Source organism: Emys orbicularis, chromosome 8 (genome assembly GCF_028017835.1).
Source record: "Emys orbicularis isolate rEmyOrb1 chromosome 8, rEmyOrb1.hap1, whole genome shotgun sequence".
In the NCBI taxonomy this organism is placed as follows: Eukaryota; Metazoa; Chordata; order Testudines; family Emydidae; genus Emys; species Emys orbicularis.
Window position 1 is genome coordinate 40,796,897 of NC_088690.1, and position 22,981 is coordinate 40,819,877.

Below are 22,981 nucleotides of genomic sequence, written 5' to 3' on the forward strand. Positions count from 1 at the left end.
TGGAGACAGAACTACTTTCCCCTCAAAAGAGGCCCCTACAGAACAAATGTGGAAGTTGGGTGAGGCAGCTTACATCACATTGCCCATGCTGTACTGCTTCAGGGGAGAAATAGGGATGTCAAGCTGGGTCTCTTCATTTTACATATAATATATAGAGAAAAAGATAATTTCACTAATCGTTTTCCATTGGACCCAATTCTGCAGTCTCTAAGCAGGCAAAATTCTAACCACTTTCTGTAAAGGCAAGCTTTTAAAACTAAATTAAATTACTTCCACTGTTAAAGCTGAGCAAATTCTCAACACAAATGTATTTGGTGAATATATCCCTTCTTTCTCTTGTTCATGAACTGTGAACAGGCAGTAGTAATGCATGTATTCTCTATTGACTATTCATTTCATGAGTCCCCAAATATCAAGTGTGGGCCTGAAATTCAATGCTTGTGAATATTAATTTATTTGAATGAATGTTCACCAACAGCAAATAGAAAGGTTGAGAATACAGTAAAACTAAAATTCTAGTTAGAATCACTGAAATGTTTGTGAATATTTTTCCTCAGTTTGCTCAGCCATAGCCAGTGTTGTCTTCAGTTCTGATTTTGCTTCAGCTCAGCATTTCATAAATCATTCTATCAGTAACACGTGTGAGTGCATTTAAAACTAAAATAGTTCATTCTATTCAGCCAATTGCACTGCCAGCATGAAGTTAGATAATCAAAAGCAGTCAAGTGTGTGGTTAAATCTAACTCTGTAAAACTCCAACTCTGGACTTTCTAAAGTAAAAACGTTCCAAGATTTCCGTAATGAGATGACAAAGTATATGGCTCCTTCCATCTGGAGATACGTTTTCAGAAAAAAATACCAGTGAGCTTCTGCTACACTTACTTTAAATAATTCAACCTCTGATATTTTCCTCCTCCACCAAAATTACATTATTATAAAAAATAAATACAATATTGAATGTTTATCACAAGTTAATACATCCTAAAAGAATCCCTAAATGTACACCTGCTACAAATAAAAGATATCTATTCTACATTTTCCTAAAACTAAATTTAAACATTCTGAAAAGCTAAGTTTCAACATTAAATAATCAAAATCATTGCACAAAATCTAAAAATACCAGCTTTACCTTTGTAAACCTTGGCTTATGCCTTATAAAATCATTTTTATTAATTTCAATGAACATGATATATATTCACTGAACTGTCCCATTACTCATGTGGGAGACATGCCAATGCACTTCTACAACCATAAAAGGGTTGGCCAAACTGTTTCTTCAATAACTGATTGGTGTTTTTTGTAATGTACATAATGATTAGAGCTGGTAAAAATACTGTAGAATCAGTAAATATGAATATCATTCAAATTCCAAATGGCTGCTTAGTTCAACTAGTTTTGTGCCCCTTTTGCTGTTTGCAGACATTTCTACAGACTTCTTCCTCATTACTGTTTGGGTAATGGCTGTTTATTGAATATCTGAATTGGAATGTCAGCAAGACACAAAAAAAGAGCATTTATCGTTTGTTGTTCTGCTGCTTAAAAAGTGTCAGTCAGGGATCAGAGCGATATCAGGTGATATAGGTGATTGCTCACACACCACAAACAGCAGATAGACAAAACTGAATACTTTCCAAACAGCCCAGAAGATGAAATTTATTTCCACAAACTGTTAGTCAAATAATTTGCATAGCAAACATAGCAAGCTTGTTCACAACAATTTGCAAATAGGGAAACTTACTCAAAACAAATAATTTGGCCATCTGCAATAACGATATAGCTGTTTTACTAAATAACAGTTGACCATGAGTAACAAATTAACCTTATCTGTTTTATGACATATTTTGGGGTGACCACCACTTTGCTTGGCATAACAGAAAATACAAAAGCACCTGATTATTAAACTTTAAAAGAAATGGTGATCCAAAATGAGAAAAGGAAGTTCCCTGGTAAACCTACAAAGAAATGTATAAAACGTAGTGCCTTATTCATCTGGGCCTAGGTATCTGCAGGAGGAAATCTCTTTATAACGAATTTTGGGACCCTGTGCACTATGGAAATTGCTGAGGGGTGTAGGGGTACCTTCCTTAAACTAGTCACAGTTTGTGACGTACAAAACAATTGCCGCCCTAGACAAAACTTCAATGTACTGCCCCCTTTTCACTCTCTAGAACAGAGGTATTCAACCTGCAGGGAAATATCCCTTGCCTGGGGGGAGGAGGGCAAGAACGGACATCAGATTTTCTGGGTGAAGGATAGGGTGGTGTGGTAAGTGTTCTGATAGTTCAGAGGTTATGGTAGACATGTGTGGGCCCGGAGCCACGCTGCAGCACCACTCACTCAGGTTTGGCTCTGACACTTCTGTCATGATGGAGGAGAGGCCAAATTTGAGTGAATGAATTTTTAACCAGGCACACAGGGTCACAGTGCTACAGTCCTGCTCAGGTTTGGCCCGGCCACCCCTCCATCATGATAGAGGGATGGCGGGGCCAAATCTGAGTGAGTAGCATTACTACATGGCTCACGGGGGCGCAGTGCCACTCAGCTTATTGATTTGGGTTTTTCCCCAGTTGTTGAGAGCCTCCCTGAAGTGGGGCCCTATGCAAGTGCCCGAAGTGCACATTGGTTAATCTGGACCTGGCTGATATCATTCAACACTTGCCCATATGAGGAAGCCTGAGATACTAAGGACCCTCCAAGTTTCTATGTTGTTCAGTTTTGACTGATCTTAATTTTGCAGGACATTCTATTGCTTCAGTAGATATCAGCCTGTGATAGACCCTCTCACAAAAGCTTCCTTAAAGGGACTCTTGCTCAGTCTGACTCTGGGTGGTACTCTTCTGGTACAATTTCTCCAGCTGGCATTGAAATGAGACAAGGTTTTCACTAGCAATGGAGTGTATTTGAAATTCACCCCTGTCTGTTTACTTCTCCTAGGACAAAAAAAGCTAAAGAAAAATGCAAATAAATATTATGTCATATCACACTATTGCATCCAGGTAGTACATGGCTTCTGATTTGGTGTCTGGGGATGGGACTGTAAGAAAATACCAAACCATTAAAAGTGCATGCACAAATCACTGTTCAGATGCACAAAATGGGTGCCTGGGCCTCTTTGAAAAAACTATAATTGAGCATGCAAAATTTAAATACCACATCTGAAAATTTGGTTCTATGGTTGCTGTGGTAAACTGGCAAAATAAGTACAAACCTGTACAAGTCCCTGACCTTGCAAATGAAGCTGCTCACACAATGCCTTACAGCCACAAGGAGTCCCAATGGCTTCAATCGGACCCTACATGGACTAAGCAATCACATGCAGAAAGATCTGAACCCAAGGATGTCCTATTAGAACACAGCTTTAGATCTTAAGAGGCAAATCCTGCCCCCCTGAGGCCCAGATCACAATGGAAAAACAAGTTTCCATTGTGCTGGTTACCAGACAATGGAGAACCTAGCCAAAGAGATTCTGCTTCCCACTAAATATCATAATGCAGAGTTCTGCAGCACCTCTGTAGCATTCAAGGGGGTAGGATTTGGCACAAAGGGACTTATTCTCTCCAGATGTGTAACTTCCATGGATGTTATGCAGGAATAATGAGAGAAAAGTTTCATATTGTTGGATTTGCTGAGAGGACATGGAGGACTGTATTGTTTAAATTCCTTACGGGTGTATTGATTGTCAAAAACTATCATTTTACTTTCCTTAAAAACAATCTCAGTGTGTGAGCAAGGGTCATATGTTTCCGTCTACCTTCCATCCATCAGCTTTTTTCAGTTTGTTTGGAAGTTTTGACTAGTTAGCTGGAGACTAGGTGCCCAATATCCTAGGCTAAAGCACAAGAACCTTAATGGCATAGTGTCTTTAGAGCACAAACACCTCTGTATTTGACAGATTTAAATTTACAGGGGCAAATTCTGCTCTTAGTTACCAGAGTAAGTCTGAAGTAACGCCATTCAGTTAGTGAAGGTATTTAGATTTACAGTGGTGTAACTGAGAGCAGGATTTGGTCCACAGTATTCCATACTGAATGTAGCATTTAGGGCACACTTTGTTATCTTCCACTGCTTTTTAGGCTTGTTGCACACTGGACTAAACAAAAACCATGGAGTAAAATGAACCAGAATGGTACAAATATAAAAATATTAACAGCTTTGAGGAGCAACTGAATGTGCAGAACCATGTTCTGAGTAGGAATAAAAGATCAACTTCTCTGTTGGCGTAACTCCATTGAAGATTTTTTTGTGTGGGGAGGTTACACAAACGTAAACCAGTAACAACTAGAAGTCAGTGGAGTTACACCAGCGAAAAACTGGTGTGAGATCAGAATCAGGCCCAGAGACTTTAAATATTGAGGAAGATTTTACCATTTGTATTCAAGATGGCTGCTGAACTGGCATCTGGATTACTGCTGGAGATGCTCTTGATTAAGAGTGACTGCCCTGCACCTTTAAGCAGAGGGGTGTTTGACTGGATGACTGAAAAAAGGGAACGGTGCTTTATGGCTTGGAGGGGGGGGAGAAAAATGAAAACTGCTGCAAAAGGGATAGCGTGGTCGCTGACTCATCCCCTAGGAATGGAGGGGTTTAAAAGGTGCAGCCCTGGGCCTGGAGCCTCCCTTTTACATGGAGCAACCGCGGGTGGTCAGTCACCATTAATGTGCTGTCATTCCATTCCAGATGTGGGCAGACCAGCCATGGATGAGGTGGTGTCGATCAGTGGGCACAGGATTGTTTTGCTTATGTGAATAGGCGGACGTCCTAGTGGCCTTAAGGGTTGGCAACCGAGGTCCAGGATGGGGCAATACTGTGTTGACATGGAAGGAGAAGCATGTTATTGGGCCAGCTCATGCCACTGCTGTGTGCTGAGGGGCCCATCAGCAGTCACTGGCATGATGTGGCACACATTAGAGAACACTATTTAGGAATGTGTATAGGAGTTCAATTACTGCCCAGAACAAGAAGGTACTTGATGCAGATCCGTGTTGCCAGACATGCATTCACGCATGGTCTGGCTGAGAGCCGTGGAGCGCCACCTGGGTGGACAAGGCTCGGCAGATTCTAACAGGGGAGTGGCCAAATCTCTTGGGGTCTTAAGAGGCTCAGCAATTTGGTCACTCTGGGGCACCAAATTATTCAAGGAGTATGGGGTTCCCCCGTAAAACCTGGGAACCCATTTGTTTTGGCCAATTTAGAAGGAGGGGTAGTAAAAGATGTCTGGGAACCCAACTGGGCTGGGGGATAGGGGGGCACCTCCTTGTGGCGGATGTCCAGTGCAGGTACTCCATAGGAAAGGTATACAGTGACTGGATAAATGGCTTGGAAAAGGACTTTAAAAGAGGTGTTTGTTAAAGGAATGAACGGGGGGCGGTTGGGGACTCCTATGATTGGTACAGCAGGGAGTCAACCCCCCCATTCTTATAGCCCACCTTATCCCTTCTATGAAGGGGGGGGATGGTAAGGTCCCACAATGGATTTGCTGGAGTGACCTGGATGGAAAAGAGGAGGAGCTAACGGAAGCCCCCGAGGTATGGTAAGGTCGGAGAAATAAATTTGCTGGAGGGACTTGGATGAAAAAAAGAGGGGGGGGGCTGGTAAAAGCCCCCGGGTAATTATGGAAAACATAGGGTTACCTGCACTGTACACTTTTATCTGCCAGGTAGTCCCAGACATCTAATAATAAAGTTGCAGCATGATTAAACCCATGTCAAATATCTCCTGTCTTTCTTTCGGTATAGCCAGATAATCACACAACCCTCTGAATTTAAAGCAGAGTGATCTTATTAAAGGGTCATTAACACTGCAGCACATTTAGGGCAAAGAGAAATTTAAAGGATGTAATAGAACATATATGGAACAGAACTTTTATTTTATATGAAATACAATTGTCCCTTGAATTAAAGTGCCCTTTAGTGGATGTTAATTCACAGCCAGTGACTTGGCCATTTTATCATGCTGTCACTTTTTCAGCCTTCACAGAAATAGTTTTCTATGATAAATTTTCAATTCCTGGAAAAATTACATTATGTTTCTATTTATATTTTGGGCCAGAGTCACCAGTACCATCTGACTTTTCTGCACCACTCTGGTGAGACAAATGAGACATAAACTCAAATTAACCGGCCACTTAAACTTGGTTTCCAACAATTTTACATTGCCAGAGCAGCACAAAGTACGTGGAGTGTACAGGTGAATCTAGCCCTTTTGGGGGAAAAGAGATAGGAAGGGGTGGTTCCATTTTTTGGTCACCACTTCCAGCACTAGATTTCCCACAGATACAATGATTTTTAAAAAATGCACAGTGCCCTACTACTTCTTATGGATTAATAACCAGTATAATTTCATTTAAAAAATAAAGGGCATTTATACTTTGAAAAGTGACTTTGTAAAAATGACAATAGGATTCCATCTTTGGAGCAGACTCTGATCCCCTTACTCACAGAGAATAATATCTTGCCCTCCATTAACTTCTACACAACATGTGTATGGGGTTAAGAATCTGGCCTGTATTAATATAATTACTCCTTTGGAGCAAGATTCCGATACCTCTACTCATGTTGCATAGTATCTTATTCTGCAAGCAGTACCATTGATTTCAGTGGGACTATTCTAGGAGTTATGTACTACTCATTGTTGGTAATGGCAGCAGACCATGGGTCTTCATATTTAGTATTTTATAGTGCCATAAATATATACAGCACCTTACACACAAATATGAGAGCAACCTATTTTCCCCCACCTCCTTCTGCCCCAATATGTGGCCTACAGTCTCTGTTAACTTGTGTGGCTTTCCCCTTCTCACTGAGGAAACTCCATGTGTAGGAGGTGCCAGGGCAGGGTCAGTACAGGAATCATGCTGTCAAAGGGGTGTCAGAGTGCTGGGGGAGCCATGCAGCAATAAAGAAGCTCAGTTCCTCCATCCAGATGGCTTGTGCCTCTAGCTGATCCTCCAAGGGATCTGGAGCTTCACATTCATAGACTGGAAAAGGAGAAGGAAATTCACACACCCACACCCTGTCTGACAGGAGAATCTGAGGCATACTTGGTTAGTTTAAACCAATTGAACTCCATGCCCTTTGTGGGAATGCTCCCTGTAGGTGAACATAGAGCACTAAGTTAGACAAAAAACAACCAAAAAGGGGAGTGGTTGTAACAAAGTCATGAGAATTTACATTGTTGAAGTTTGGTGCGCTTTATGGAATTTCTGGATTTTTTTCAAGTTAAAGGCAAGAAGAGATGGCTATTACCTTTGAGTGGTGCTATATTAAATATTCTCAGTTTACAAGAATGTTATCTCTAACTGTGATTTCTGCAAACTCAATCTGGGATCAGAAAGACGGACTGTCTAGTTCATGCATAAGCAGCCATCATTAAGATTCTAAAACTATAAGAAAACCTAATTAACCCTCCCATGGTTGTGTATTTTCTGAAGGAGTAAAAAGTAACACAAATGTATTTTATTCTCTAACGTATGCAGATATTACTTTGGATTTACAAAGGGAGCAGATATTTTGAGTTAAGAAGGTGATAGTATCTGACTATAACCATGCTTTAAGACTAATTTTATTTTAGTAACTTAGCGGTCAAGAAAATTTCTGGATTTACAATGGTAGAGACTGGAATCTTCTTTCTAGTCACTGAACAACTGTAGCAGAGGCAACAGCAATGCAAGTTTCCAGGGATGAAAGGTTTTCGGTCTCTATGCCTATTCAGTATTTGGTCCCTTTGTTGCGGTGGCAAAAATGGTACAACTAGTGCTAGTTAAGGTGGTAGTTTTGTGATATGAGCCTTCCAAAAATTTCACAGAACCTATCAAATATATGCCATCCATCCTTGCCTACCAACCTGGGCTGTATTCAAAGTGGTAAGCTAGAGGTAAAAAGTTCCATGTCCAATGATCAGTAGCTTTTCCCATTAAACAATTACACATTTTTGAGTAATAGCTTCTGTGCTTTACATGAAAGTTGGAAAACTATTTTTAATCAGTTTAAAACAATAATATTTGGGCCAAGGATCTGTTGACTTTCAACCTAAAATGGATTTTTACTACAAAACGTAAGAAAAACCCTGACGGTCACATTCTTGGGTTCCACTATAATACTGAGAGAGAGATAAAATCATGTCACCATAGCAACTGAATAAGATTTGCTTGACTCAAGCTATCAGTAATAACTAAAGTAAGTGTAATGTGTCCTTAGTGGACCATGTACATATACATACCAATGGGATTGATCCTCAGTTGGCTAATGGAGCTGCACTGTTTTATACCAGCTGAGGTTCTGGCCCAATCATTCTGAGCAGTTAATATGTGTAAAAGCAGCAAAGAGTCCTGTGGACATGCATCCGAAGAAGTGGGTATTCACCCACGAAAGCTCATGCTCCAATACGTCTGTTAATCAATAAGGTGCCACAGGACTCTGCTGCTTTTACAGATCCAGACTAACACGGCTACCCCTTTGATAGTTAATATGTGTGTATCACATCCTTTACAACTAGGTAAATAAACCCCTTATCACCTCAACCCATTTTTTAACATTCATATCAACTACCTACACCAGGGGTCGGCAACGTTCGGCACGCGGCTCGCCAGGGTAAGCACCCTAGTGGGCCGGGCCAGTTTATTTACCTGCTGACGCAGCAGGTTCGGCCGATTGCGGCCCCCACTCACCGCGGTTCGCCGTCCCGGGCCAATGGGGGCGGCGGGAAGCGGCGAGAGCCGAGGGATGTGCTGGCCGCGGCTTCCCGCCGCCCCCATTGGCCCGGGATGGCGAACCGCGGTGAGTGGGGGCCGCGATCGGTCGAACCTGCCGCGTCAGCAGGTAAATAAACTGGTCCGGCCTGCTAGGGTGCTTACCCTGGCGAGCCGTGTGCTGAACGTTGCCGACCCCTGACCTACACAATATCTTGGACAGTAATTTTGTCTGCTTTTGCTGCAAAACAAGAGATTGATCCAAGGTCAGAGCCTTGCTACTCCTGTCTAGAGAAAGACAATATAGAATACCTGGGCACTTCACTGTTGGGAATTATTATTTGAGGAAGAGTATATCTTCAATGTGCTGTGGTCTGATCCCTGCTCAAAAACACCTTTCTTCACTTTAACAGGCTTGTCAGTTACCAACCAGTACCTACCCCACCCCACCTTCCTGGGGATGGTCATTGAGAAGCTGGTTATAAGACAACTCCATCATCAGTGGATATTCTCCAATAATCTGGATCTTAGTCAATTGTGTTTCAGACCTGGATTTGGACAGTCTTCATGGTCAACAGTGACTCAAGGCAATGGACTGAGGTCAAATATCCATACTAATCCTATTAAATCCATCAGTAGCCCTCAATGCACTTGATTGAGGAACTGTTGCTTTCTTGACTGAGGATCCTGTGGCTGGGACAAAATTCCTTTTCAGTGGCTTTGATCATTCCTTTAAGAGACATCCCAGAAGCCTATGATGGGCAATTGTTCTTCTCACTTGTGAAGTCCCACAATGTTGATTTCCCACACACACACACATGGATCTTGCCACAGCCAAAGACCACTTAAAAGCTTCAGCTTGTGAAGAATTTGGTTATCCACATTTTAGGTAGGGCAAACTAATTTCAGCACATTGTAATCTGCCCCTTCGCTGCATTTTCAGATTCAATTAAAGGTGCTAGTGACTGAGCACTATAATGCTCTAGGATAGAGTTATGTTGAAGATTACCTCTTTCCTTATCCCATATCACCTCAGCTGCATAGAGAAGGAAGGGATGCCTGACAATAAGATGGTTGTAGTGGCAGCCCGCTGGATCGGGAATTCATTCTCATCAGAAATCTCACTGAGCCTGAACCTGACTATACTTAGATTAAAAATGTATCTCTTTGCTCAAGTGCCTAATAAAATATAGGTGTTGAAATCCTTTTAGCAATTAGTTTTTGGGCTGGTAAATCTTTAGCTCTGTTCTCTTCAGTTCTATGAGAGAATCAGACAATATACTCCCCATTTGGGGAAAAGTACTAGATCCTCATCACCTAAATTATGTATAAGGCTTCCACCTTTTAAATGGATGTAGTAATAACTGACAATAAACAATTTTACCAGGATTCAATTACTTTACATAGATACAAAAAGAAAAAAGAAAAAAAAAAGAAAAAAGAAAAAGGAGAGACAGGAAGCTGTACACTGAGTTGTCCAATATATTTTTGCAGTTTGTTGAACTTTTTTCTCTTTCATACAGAATGAACTATATTGGACAGATATTGATTTTCCTCTTGATTTTGCAGTTATTCATCAATAATGTCCTCACAATCAATGTTTAAGTACCAATTCATTAGAAATGCCCCATCCTAAATAGAGTGTAAGAGTTGGAGCCACTAAACACAGTAGGCCAGATTTGTCCCTGGAGTACACAAGAGATTAATTTGGCCCAATAATATTAGCTTCTGAAATGTTTTTTTTTTTTTTACTTTGTATTGTTCCTTAGTAAATACAGTTACATTATGTCGGCAAACCGTTCTGTTGGAATTATCTCAAAACTTCATTACAAACTGGAACTCAGAGTGTGGACTTACTAATCTTTTTCATTCCTACATTTAGTTTTTTTACAGTTTACTCTTGTTTTATTTGATTTTTAACCCTATTAAAAGGCTAGCTACCATTCAGCAGTGAGATTCTAACGGTCTAAAAACATCCACACCCGGTGAATATTGATGAAAAGTCTTCAGGTATTTATTATTTATGGCCAAGACTTTCAGAAATGGGTGCCTAAAGTTAGACACTTAGGTACATATTTAGGTTTCTAAATATGAGGTGCTGAGTGCTCAGTACTTTTTAAAATCACACTATTACTTAAAGACATAAGAGCCTAAATTTAGGGTCCTAGTTTTCTAAAATCTTGGCCTCTGTTTTTCAGCACCCGTCCAAGGTTCTAGGTGCTTATTACAATCTAATGGCAGTGTCCTATTATCTATGAAGTAAGTTAATGGCCCTAGGCCAGCTCCTATTGGGCACATATCCAAATAATAAAAACTACTATTACAATAGGTTCTATCTGGCACCAGTTTTGATCATCTCCTCAGAAAGGCCAAAGATTGAATGGGCCTGGAGTCTAAACTATCCTTTCTCTCATAGTGATTAATGAGACACATTGGTAGGGGAGAACAGGGTAACTTGAATTGTCGCTGCCCATGCTCTGTGTCTGTACAGTGCAGTCCAGAATAAGAGAGAAATGTGGGGGGCAGAAGAAAAACTGAAATGCCGATTGTATGAAAGCTTTTATACAGGTTTATTTTGGCTACCATTTTTCAAGCTCTGTTTTAAGCAGTTCTTCTTTTTGCATTACTTCTCAAAGATTATCAGCCTGTTCTCTAATTCTGTAAACATTTAGCAAACAGTTTAGTTTAATAGCAAAAACTGAACCTTCAATAACATGACAGACCCTAAGTAGCCAATAACTAGTTAATCAATGGGGGAGCATTTACTAACAGCTCTCGATTTTTATATGATTAGCTAGAGGTAGAGCATTTTCAATGGAAAGTCCTTGACTTTTGGATTCACGTCCCTCTCTGGTTGAACAGACTCTGAGTCTGTTGGCGTTTAGGGTACAGTTCAAAATGCATGTACTAGTACAGGCATTTGCCATATAAGGGTGGTTGCTGGTTTTGTAATGCAGTGACCCTATTCATCTTTTTTTATGTTGATATCGGAGTAGTTTTTAATGTTGTACATGCACCCAAGGACAATTGTGATGGGCAAACGAAACATAAACAGTAATTATTATTAATTCTTAGCATGTTTCATCTGCAGTACCAAACATAAACACTAATTATTATTATTATTATTATTATTATTATTATGTTTCATCTGCCCATCCCAAAGTGCTTTACAAAAGTGAATATTTAGGATTTGCCCTATTTCACAGACTCGGAAAATGAGGCACAGAGAGGTTAATTTTCAAGTTTTAGAATTGAAGTCTAAATTATGTAGTTGGAGAGGGTGTGCAACAACTCTGAAAATCAGTTTATCCTTATCTAGATGCCTAAATATGAATTTAAGAGATTAACTTTAGGCACCCAGGTTTGAGATTTTGACCCATGACTGCTACTTGTAGGTGAGAAATGTAATTCTTTTAATCACTACAGTTTTATTGCATTTTACCTTAAAGAGCATTCAGATAAAAATGCCAGAGGCTGATGGCATTTCCAGGAGGGGTAGGACACTGTTGTAGATCACTTCAATATTTGGTTGCATATGAAGAACAGATTATCCGGATGCATACAGGAATGCTTTAAATATTTACTTCACTAACAGGTGGGCTCTTTCAAAAGTACTCAGAACTGGCCTAACTCTGTTTCACAGAAGTCCAACACTGAGAATTCTACCACTGACTTCATCAGGAGCAGTTAGGCCATTGCAGAGCTCTCTTAATTCACTCAACATTCTTAAATTATAATTCAAAGAAAATGAAAGCACACTGTGAAGCTATTTGATTTATTTTAGGTGACCATCAACAAGTAATTGTCTCTTCTCAGAGCCCAAAAATGTAAAACACGTGTAGTAAAAACCCTACTCAGGTCTCACATTGAGGTCAATGTAAGAATTGCCTGTGTATAAACTGCAGGATCAGACCTTTAATGATGTTAGTTTGAAAGTATCAGTCATTTAGCTGAAATATTTCTGCAGGAATTAAGGAGTACCCTTTTAGGTTTTCATTACTGACCAAAATGGTCTAGACATGGAGTGTAACCTACATTTTTGAGGTTGAGGTTTCATTAATACTTCACATATTTTGCCTAAACAGTGGCTTCTTCATTATTTACAATAAGACCTTCTTTTAGACTAAGTATATTGGTTATTTCATATGATTAGCAGCATTCATTAAAACAGAGCATGCATTACCTCAATCTGATTCTGAGATTTCTTACGCTATTTTTATACTAGTGCAATATTGGGTCAGATGTTCAGCTGGTATAAATCTTTTTAATTCCACTGAAGTCTTATGCCAATTTGCAGTAATGAGGATTTGGCTCAATATTGATTCCACTGGAGCTACCCCTGGTTTACATCAGAGTATTGGTTGATTAAATCAAAATTTATTCTCACACTGTCTAAACATGATAAGGCCTCTTTTACTTGCTGAGCTATAAAGTTCTTTAGTAGAACTACTAGCTCATAGAGACAGTACCTTCAGACATGACATTCTGAGACCATCAAAACACAAATTAAATTCCTGGAATATCATTTCTCCATTACCATAATCTCATTACCATAATGCTGGCTCTGCTGAGCACCATTTTTTAGGTTAGAGGGTAACCTAAAAACGGTGATCAGCACAGCAAGAGACACAGTGTCCCTTTTCTTAATAAGAAATGTGGCTAATAGTTAAATATAAAAAATGAGAGATTGGGTCTTCTGAACCCAAATGTTTGTAGATACACAAAGGAGGTATTTCACTGAAAACTTTTTTAGCTTTCAAAAATATCCTGATTATAGACTACAGTCTTGAAGGTGGCATATTTGTACATTTTCAACTATATATATAGAAAATCTTTAGAAGAAAAGAACAGGCATCTAAGGGTCAGAACTTCAACTGGTGAAATTTGGAGTAGCTCCATTGAATTCAGTGTATCTACACCATTTGCAGGAACTGAGGATCTGCTTTTAAAAGTCCCACAGCTTGAGAACTTGATCCTACAACTAATGAAGTCAATGGCATAACTCCTCATGACTATAAGCCAAGCAAATCAGCCCCTAGTTTTGCATCTCACTGACATCAATGAAATGGGCTTTAGACCTTGAATAATAATCTTGTTCCAAAATTATAATTAACTATTTAGATTGCTAGAATATTTTTAGGATTTGTGTTGGGCCAAATCCTGCTCACCTTAAAGGTGGACATGTGGTGAGTAAGACTCAGTTTAATAATACTCTTCAAGTGAGCAAGATGACCAGCATTTGGCCCATATTATACAGTCATTATGAACTTAATTCAGTTGCAATCAACTTCAATGACAGCAAGATCAGGATCTGTACTTTTTATTGTTTTTATTATGCATCCTTCATTTTAACCTGGTAGCAAACAATATGCACTCCTAATACCGGTTCTGCCAAACAAAATTCTATTTCACATGCTGAATGCATTAACACTTTGACATATACAGAAATCCCTGGCCTAAAATTTACAAAGGTTTTTATGTCCCCTTACATGTGATAACGTGCTGAAAGAACTCAAATACTGCCACTTCCTGCTAGTATTTAAATAACGAGATCAACAATTAATGTATTACACTTATAGTTTGCAAAGATGGTATTTAAAACTTGGTACTCTAATTATAACTATTTACAAGATGCATCTGTGTTCATTTAATTTCAATAAATGCTAATTTTCCCATCTCTTCCATGTCCATCCAAAGGGCAAATCTTTATCACTTTGTGAGACTCTACTTTCTTAACACAAGAGATGTCTCCCAAGGTCCATTTCATTTATTTACACCCATTATCAACAAATAGTCAGCAGAACAATAAATTAACAAATGTTAAGAGAATTTCTTATGAAAAGAAGCAAAGAGCTCTAGTGAGAAAAGAAAAGCAACTTCTTAATCTTGTTGGCACATGGAAACCCTACTGTTCCTCACTATACAAAAAAATAATAATAATAATCTGTAAGAGGCATAATTGCTCCAGCACATTTTAGGTGCAACTTAAGTTCAGCAATAATGCCATGGTTCTTTTGTTATGCTTTACCTTTGTTGGAATTAAAGGTCCTATTGCTACAAATACTGCAGATGCCAATTTTACCAGTGGTTTTTTTGTTTGTTTGTTTGTTTGTTTTTTTAAACAAAGCCTTTTAATTTATCAGAAAACATCATACAGCCAAGAGCAGGTTTTTGTGTTAAGGAAGCTTTTTCTTTTTAGTGTAGAATATCAATTCAAACAATTGCTTCTAGATTAATACAGATATAACATTTTAGATATGTATCACTTGTGTGTGCTACGTTTGTGTGTTTATATATATTGGACTTGATAATATATTTTAAATAAGACAAAAATAAAGCTAGGAAATATGAAGTGTTTTTTTTGTTTTGTTTTTGTACTGCAGAGCTAGTAAAAAGACACAGCCTTTCAGGACTCTGTCAGGTCTCCTTGTAAATTAAATATAAAGCACTAGAGTCTGCAGAATCACAATACATACCAGTCATATTTCTTTGTCAGTTGCCTGTCTAAGACAAAGCCTTTAATTTAGAATTTCTGCAATATTTCTAAAGAAAAAACAGACATATTCATGCAGGGTCAGACAGCACATTCTGGGAAGATAGGACCATTTCACCTGCTGATCCCTGGGACTCAAACAAACTTTTCAGCTGGGACCACCAACAGTTATTCTTAACAATTCTTCCTATGGTTTGATCAACTTAACTCATTTTTTCAAGCTTGGAAATTTATTATCTCTTTACCCTTTGGAGGTTATGGTATTTTTAATAAGATGAAACTGGCTTTTACAAATATTTTACTATATTTTAAGTTAAAGGAGACATGAAAATTGTTCAATTTCACAATTGAGCATTAACACACAGCATGCCAGTCAACAGCACAGGGGAGCTATATCACTAATAAGCTGATCTGACCAGACATTTACAAGTTACTATTTGAAATCAATATTTTTGTATTGGTTAATAATAATTAGACATTAAACAGTTTTCTTTTGAGAAAGCTGAAGAGCTACATTTCCATTGAGACCCAATAGGCATTCAAAACTGAATTACATACTTTTAGGTGGGTATGGATATTAGAAAAAAGTCACCTTTTCCATTGTAATGGGCCCAATTCTCCACTCCTTATGCACCAAGAACTCCTGCTGGTTTCCAAGGAAGTTTGGGGAGCATTCTAATGGGATGACTGAAATAAAGCACCTACAATATATTCGAGCGAATACTCTGTTGTCCATGGATTTACTTAAACAGAAGTTCATATATTTATTTTCTTTATATAACTGACCAATCACATTTTCAATCAGAATTGTCCTGTACTCTGATGAATAGCAAGGTTTCCATTTACCAGAAAAGCTAACCAAAAAAAAAGTTGATTTTCTTTCATTTCTTGCTCATGAAATTTAAATCAGCATTACAATAGTGCATTGACTCCAGGACCTTACAAAAATTTATAGTGCTGAAGCCATGCCATTTTGACTAAATGAGTTTATTCATTCCAAATGCACTGCCAACACATTTGGTATTTAAAGGTGAGGGGGCTGGGGTGGGGGGAATCAAAGAAAGTCTTTTAAAAGTGTATTTTGTTTACTTGTACCAGGTTATAAAGCAAAAATATTTTCTAACAAGAGTTGCTGAGAAGTTAGTGGGCACTGAAGCGACAAAATATATTTCACAGTTTTCCCCATTCAGTTGCTTCTCATTTCTATGACTTTCTCTGCCTTAAGGTGGAGAACCTCAGGAGCCTAAAAAGGAATTCTCCAGCCTCATTCATACTGGGACAGGCACCTATCATTTTCCTTTATGGAAAAAAAAATTAAAGCAACTTGTAAGAAAAAGTCAAGACTCTTAGGAATTTTGTTGAGGTCTTTCTAAATAGAAGGAAATGTGTCTTCTTTAAAAAGTAATTACTATAAAGTTTAACACTTTATATGAATACATTGTGTAATTTGCTTTATAAACTGACAGTTTATGAGAAGCCCAATAAAATAAAAATCACAGGTCTAATCTTAATGTAGTTACAAAGATATGATTTATACTGCATTCTGATGAAACATTGCAATATATTCACTTTATCACATAATTTACAATGATGTGTCCAAAAGTTTTATTTCTATATTTTCTTTCCTCCTTTCAAGTGTCAGTCACTGAAGAGAGCATTTTAGTCTTAGACTTTAGCGAAGGTTATTTTCTTTTATCTTTGAAGTCTTTTAAATAACAGTGGAGCACATAAAAGACTATTCAGAAATAACTTAATACTTCATTTGGGAAATTAGTCCAGATCCAACTGCCACTAAAGTCAATGGAAAGACTCTTACTGACTTCAGTAACAGTTGGACTGAGCCCTAACCACACAGCTACCAGCAGTTTGTAAGCAAATGGCATACCCTGTTTCTGAACATTTGAACTACTGTGTTACTTGTCAAGCAGTTTTCAGGAAAACTTACAAACTGTGGAAATCTTAAGAGGCTCCCTGTCATTTTACATTTCTGATATTTCCTTGCTTCCTTAGAATGGAGAAAGAACTTTAAAAGTAATTCTTCACTCAGGTTTTATTTTAGTAAATCTATCAATTTCACAAATCTGTGCTCCTGTTATTGTTAAAGCTATTTCAGTAAATACCAAGTAGCTTGCGCTGAATTTTTATCAGTGCTTCTTGGGTTCAGATTTTCATTTAAAATCTAGATTCAACCCCAGAACTCAGTTTCTTTGTCTTCATAAACACCTTATGAAGTGAAGGCTGCAAAGAATCATCTCCAGCTCACATTCAATTGGCATATTAGGTTTAAAAAACAATCTACCCAGTCTTTGTCTTCAGTATCCCTCATTCAATAACTTCAGTTTCAATATAGTAATGAGTACCCAAACCCCTGCAGCTAGATGGGGGAGAGGGAACTTATCTTTGGTGTAACTCCACTGGAATCATTGGAATTGCAGCAAGGATGGATTTGGCCCCCTCCTCCCTAAACTGTAAATGAAACCAGCAGGGGGCAGAATTACTGATTGATCTGCCACAATTCAAGTGGTGACCAGGTACAAAATGCTGAATGGAAACTTTGATTATTCACCTTTCTGTGCTCCCCATCATAACTACTGTTGACTCAAAACGTGGAAAACGACACCACTGTTCTCTTCAAAAAACGGGCAAATCTCGTCACAAATAATGATATAAACATAACCAGGACTCTGTTCTGGGAGCATCAGCCCCCTAAGGCTGTGAGGCCCCCTAACAGCAAGGTTGCCACAAGAAGACCCTAATCCCTACTGCAGATTGCAGTGGGAAGAAGCGGCATTTCCACTCAGCTAGGAGTTCAAAGTCACTGGAGAATGCACAGCCAGGTTATATGTGTAGTTCCACATATATGCAAGCAGATCTTTTAAGGTCATAAGATCGGACTGTTCCTCTGGTTTCCAACTGAGGTCCCCAAACAGGACGCTTCTGGAACGGTTGTTGCTCCTCCTAACACTACCACGCATCTGTGCAGGAGCGCAGCTCTTGGAGTTGAGCACTGGGGGTATGCCCTGCGCGCCCCTCCCCTTCCCACCCACCCTCAGACATGTGAGCTCAGGGCCCTCCCTACCTTCTGAGCTCCCCCTCCCGAGGGCGAGGATTGCGGCTTCTCGCTCGTCTGCAAGCTCCCAGGAATTGCACCCTGCTAACCATGTCCACAGACACCTAACGGACCACTCATTCTTCCCCAAGGATGCGGGAAGGAATGGGGAGGGGGGGAGCCGCTTCTCGGTGCAAGGCTGAGGTGCTGAGCCTAGCTCCTGTCACTGATCTCCCTGCTGTGCCACGTAAGTGTCCTTAGCTCCCAAACCGATCGCCCGGTCAGTTACGGCTCTCCAACTGGGAGCTGCACACCCCACCTGGCAGGGCGCGCAGGGAGAGAGTTGTCGGGCTAGCAAAGGGCCCATTTAAAACAGATATTCTCTTCCCTGAGTTTTGGGGGAAAATTGCCAATTAAAAATCTTTGCAAAGAAAAATAGGGAAAGAAGAACTAAGAACTATTTGAAATCTTGAGATCCCCCTGCCCCATCTCCCCGCTCCTCGGAGGAGAGTGCAGAGACTTTTGTTACACTTTAGCCAAGACTTTGGGTGAACTTTATCAGGTTAATCACTTGGTACGTTCAATCGAGCTGAAAATCGCAGAAACATCTGTTGGTTTTAAAAATGGATTTCGTGGTGGGGGAAACACAGAGCTGTGTTCAAACCCGCTTTGCTTCGCCCCCTCCTCCCTTTCCGCAGTTACAAGAAAGAGGTCGATGTGGGGGTCTTTAAACCATCAGCACCTTAGAAAAGCGCCTCTATATCTGGTTGTGCAAAGAGGCTCCCAGCAGCGCTTAATACCCCGAGCTAACTCCTCACCCCATTATTTTCGCCTCCTCAGGACGGGGATCTAATTTGACAGGTCTTCCACTAAAACCTGGTGGCAGCATTGTCCTGCATTTCCCTCCCCAGCTAGGGAGGGGGGCTGGCTGGTAGCGCCCAGCTCCCGTCTCTTTCTTACCTCCTCTGACCTCTGCAGCCTGGAGAAGGAAAGTAAAAGTGATGAGTGTGGTTACAGTGGAGTCCCGGAGCCACCTTTTCGTTTTCCACCTTGTGGACCATCTCTGCATCTCCATGCTGGGCGCCCACAAGTGTGAACCGGACTCCGGGCGCCTTCAATTTATACCAGCTCCGTCCCTTCCACGGTATTCCCAGAGATGCTGCCTCTTATAGAGCCATCCGTGAACCACCAAAGGGGATTTCTTTTTGTCCCTCTCTTTGCTCCGTGCAGGCCCCCTCCGCTCCTTCCTCCCCCGGTGCCCTGCCTTCAGACTGCGGGGAGATGAGGGGCTTTAATCAAAATGCCAGGAGCACGGCATCCCCCTAAAGGCTCCATCCCGTCAGAGGGCTGGGCGAGAGGCACTCGGCAGCCACCCCCGGGAGCCCAAACTGACAAGCCAGCGGCAGGTCAGAAGCCAATCGCACGCCTCCTCCGGCAGCCCACAGACCGCCCTCCCTCGGCCCCGCAGGCTGGACCAGCCCCCCGAGCCGCTCAGCCAGGGCAGATCAATACTTGGGGAATGAAAGGAATTGCAGGAGCAGCCCGCAGGGAGCCTCCGTGCTCAGCAGCGCCCCGGCCAGTCCGCTCCGCAGCGGGCTCCAGCCTGCTCGCTCCCCGCTCTGGGAGCCGTGAGGCAGTGGCTCAGCCCGGACCTGCCGGAATCCGCTCCCCGAGCCAAGTGGGGGCAGAGGAGGGGCGGCTGGGACGGGGCAGAAAGCGCGAGAGGCGGGCGGGCGATGGGGCAGAATGGGAGGCAAGTGGGGGCAGGCAGGGGGTAGAAGAACGGGGCAGGAGGTCAGAGGATCACTGTGCCCTCTCTGGTTCCCACTGGTCTGCGCTGCTGAAGTTATAACCCAGCCTAGAGAACGATCGATGCCTAGATCGTCCCTGTCAGAAAAGGCGCTGCCTGCTACTAGAGCTGGTGCAGTGACACGTTTCCCCGCTCCCCACGAGCTGGACGCTTCCCGGCAGGGTTTGGGTATTTAAAAGAACTCCGGTGTGGCAAGGTTTAAGGAAGCAAAGGAAGGGGGGAACCAACAGAATGCAGAGCAGAGGCCTTGAAACGGGGAGGGGGGGGGGAAGGCTGCTGGCCCAACATTTAAAAGTCCATCTGTGACAAATTCCCTTTGTATATGGGTATTCCACATTATCCCATATTTACATGTCACTACAGCATAGTCAGTTTGCTCAGATTAGCCAAACCACTTAGGAATTCTATCTCACTGACTTTAAAGGCATTGGTTAATCTAAACTGACTTTTCTTTATTGATGGCTCTAGTCATATGTACATATGGGATTTGTAAAGTGTGTCTTTATTGGTATATTTATGCTTCAAAACAAGTTAATTTATCTTTTAAAATGAAAACTGTTTTAACAATCACATAATTTAATAATGGCTTCCAAGAAAATTATGTTTTACTAGGGAGAAAAAGCATGACAAGTTTAAAACAAAAGGGAGTAAATTTCAGAACTTAATAGCATTTTACCCTTTTATTTACTGTACTGTACATTTATCACAGAAAATGGCAATACTTATCTCCTTTGTAAAGTGCTTTGAGATCTACTAATGAAAAGCATTATATAACAGTAGGTATTATAGTATTTCACCATTTCATGCACAGATTTCAAAAAGGGTAGAATCATCTTCATTCATTTACAGCTAGGGAAACTGAGGCACAGATAGGTGAATTGACTGGCCCAAGGTCACTCAGCAGGCCAGTGTGAGAGCTAGGAATAATGCCCAGGTCTTCTGAGTCCTAATGTAGTGATCTATCTGCTGGGCCACACTGCCACTCTAACTGCTCAACTTCAATAAATAATGGCAGAGGCTTAAGGAGAGTTTCATTAAACACATACATTTGGCTAAATCCTACTTGCCTTTACTCTCAGTTAGTGAGTAAATGCACTCTGAATTTTAAAAGGTGACTTGTGAAGGAAAAAAATGGGTTTGCATCCCATTTTCTTTATGCAGAATAAATAAGGTATTACTTATTTTATTTTAAATTGGATGGGAGAGGTGTAGAAATTCCTGTTTTATATACCACATTTCCCTTAAAAGACTCAATGGAGAACTATTGGATTTATAACCGCCAAGAAATATATTTTAAAAAACTTGATTTTATCTGTCTTAGAGTGATAGCTATCAAGTACCAATTCTTCAATATGTAGCTCAGGGGAGGACTGCTATGCCCATGTGGAGACCTACTGAAGTCAAAAGATGAAAAATAACCAAACCAAAACAACAAAAACCTTGGAAATTCTAAAAACAAAATACTTGGTTTCAAAAACTGGTTAAGTTACAAAGTGCTAACAATGAACCTACTTATCTTATAAAATATGGCTACTTACAAGCAAGGAATTAATAACTATTACACTGCTCTACAGCCAAAATGCTTCTGAAATAAATGTAGTCAAACTTTACTAATTCTGGGTCACTGAGAACGAAAATGATGCTTAAAATTGTTGATTGGCTCTAGTTTTCAAGATATGCTATTGGGTCAGTATATACGACCCTTGACTTGGGAATGGCGGAGGATAAGTGAGTTATAAAGGGAAGGGATCGCAATTTAAACCAGAAATGACTAAAATACATCTTTGACTGGATCTATGAATAAATCTATGACTGGGTTTGGACAGTACTTGCTTTTTAGGCAAAACAATGAATGATGCAATCTGAAGCTGGTATTGCGTCATACATGATATCAATTGCATCATGTTATTCCTAGAAGTCATGGATGATGCAATCATAACGAAGCTTACATCACTCTGCTGAACAAATTGCTCTATATCAGCTCTAGAAATCATACAGTGTCATGCGCTCTTATTTGTCAGTGTTTGATTTAGCAAAGGGACACATTTCTGTTTAGCCAAAGTGAGCAGAGCTGCCTCGTACTTGTGTGAATAGTGCAGATAACTTCTGCTATGTTTGTGGTGAAGTGACTTTTGCATCACAAAAGCACAGTATAACCACTATGGTTAAGAAAGCCTATCACCTTTATTTTGGCTGCAAAATTGGAGATCAGGACAAGAGGTGGGCCCCACACATATGCTGCAACACTTGTGCAACAAATCTTCGCCAGTGATTGAACAGGCAAAGGAAATCTATGCCTTTTGCAGTGCCAATGATTTGGAGAGAGCCAACAGATCATACCAGCAATTGTTACTTCTGCATGGTGCCTCCAGTTGGGAAAGGTGTGTCAAAGAAGAAAAAGTGGACTGTGCATTATCCAAACATTCCATCAGCTATATGCCCAGTACCCTACGGAGAAGGACTGCCGGTTCCTGATGCACCATTCTCATGAGAATCATTCTCACTTGAGTCAGACAAGGAAGAGGAAGAGGATGAAACTTCTGGTCCTGAACCATCAATGTCACAGGACCCACATTTTCTCCCATCCTCCTCCTCTGAACCACACCTCATAACACAAGGTGAGCTGAATGACCTTGTCAGGGATTTGGAACTACCCAAGAGTAAGGCAGAGCTGTTGGGCTCCAGACTACAGCAGTGGAATCTCCTGGCAGGTGATGTTAGGGTTTCCATGTTCCGTGACCGTCAAAAGGATCTTGTCCCATTCTTCTTCATGGAAGGTGATCTTGTAGCCTGCAACAACATCAATGGTGTGATGGCAGCCCTCAACATCGTTCACGATCCAGATGAGTGGAGACTGTTCATTGATTCATCGAAGATGAGTCTTAAAGCTGTTTTACTGCATAATGGCAATGTTTTGCCATCAATTCCAGTTGGTCATGCAGT

General features: G+C 40.6%; 1 protein-coding gene across 4 annotated transcripts in view; it reads right to left on the bottom strand.

Moving 5' to 3' along the window:
- The window catches only part of COL11A1 (collagen type XI alpha 1 chain), a 225,255-nt gene extending 205,958 nt beyond the window's left edge, over window positions 1-19,297 (bottom strand). For all 4 annotated transcript variants that reach the window (XM_065408835.1, XM_065408833.1, XM_065408836.1 and 1 more), the window contains exon 1: window positions 19,189-19,297. In XM_065408835.1, the coding sequence (XP_065264907.1) occupies window positions 19,189-19,297 (109 nt within the window). The remainder of the gene's footprint in view (window positions 1-19,188) is intronic.
- Between the last annotated feature and the right edge of the window lie 3,684 nt (window positions 19,298-22,981).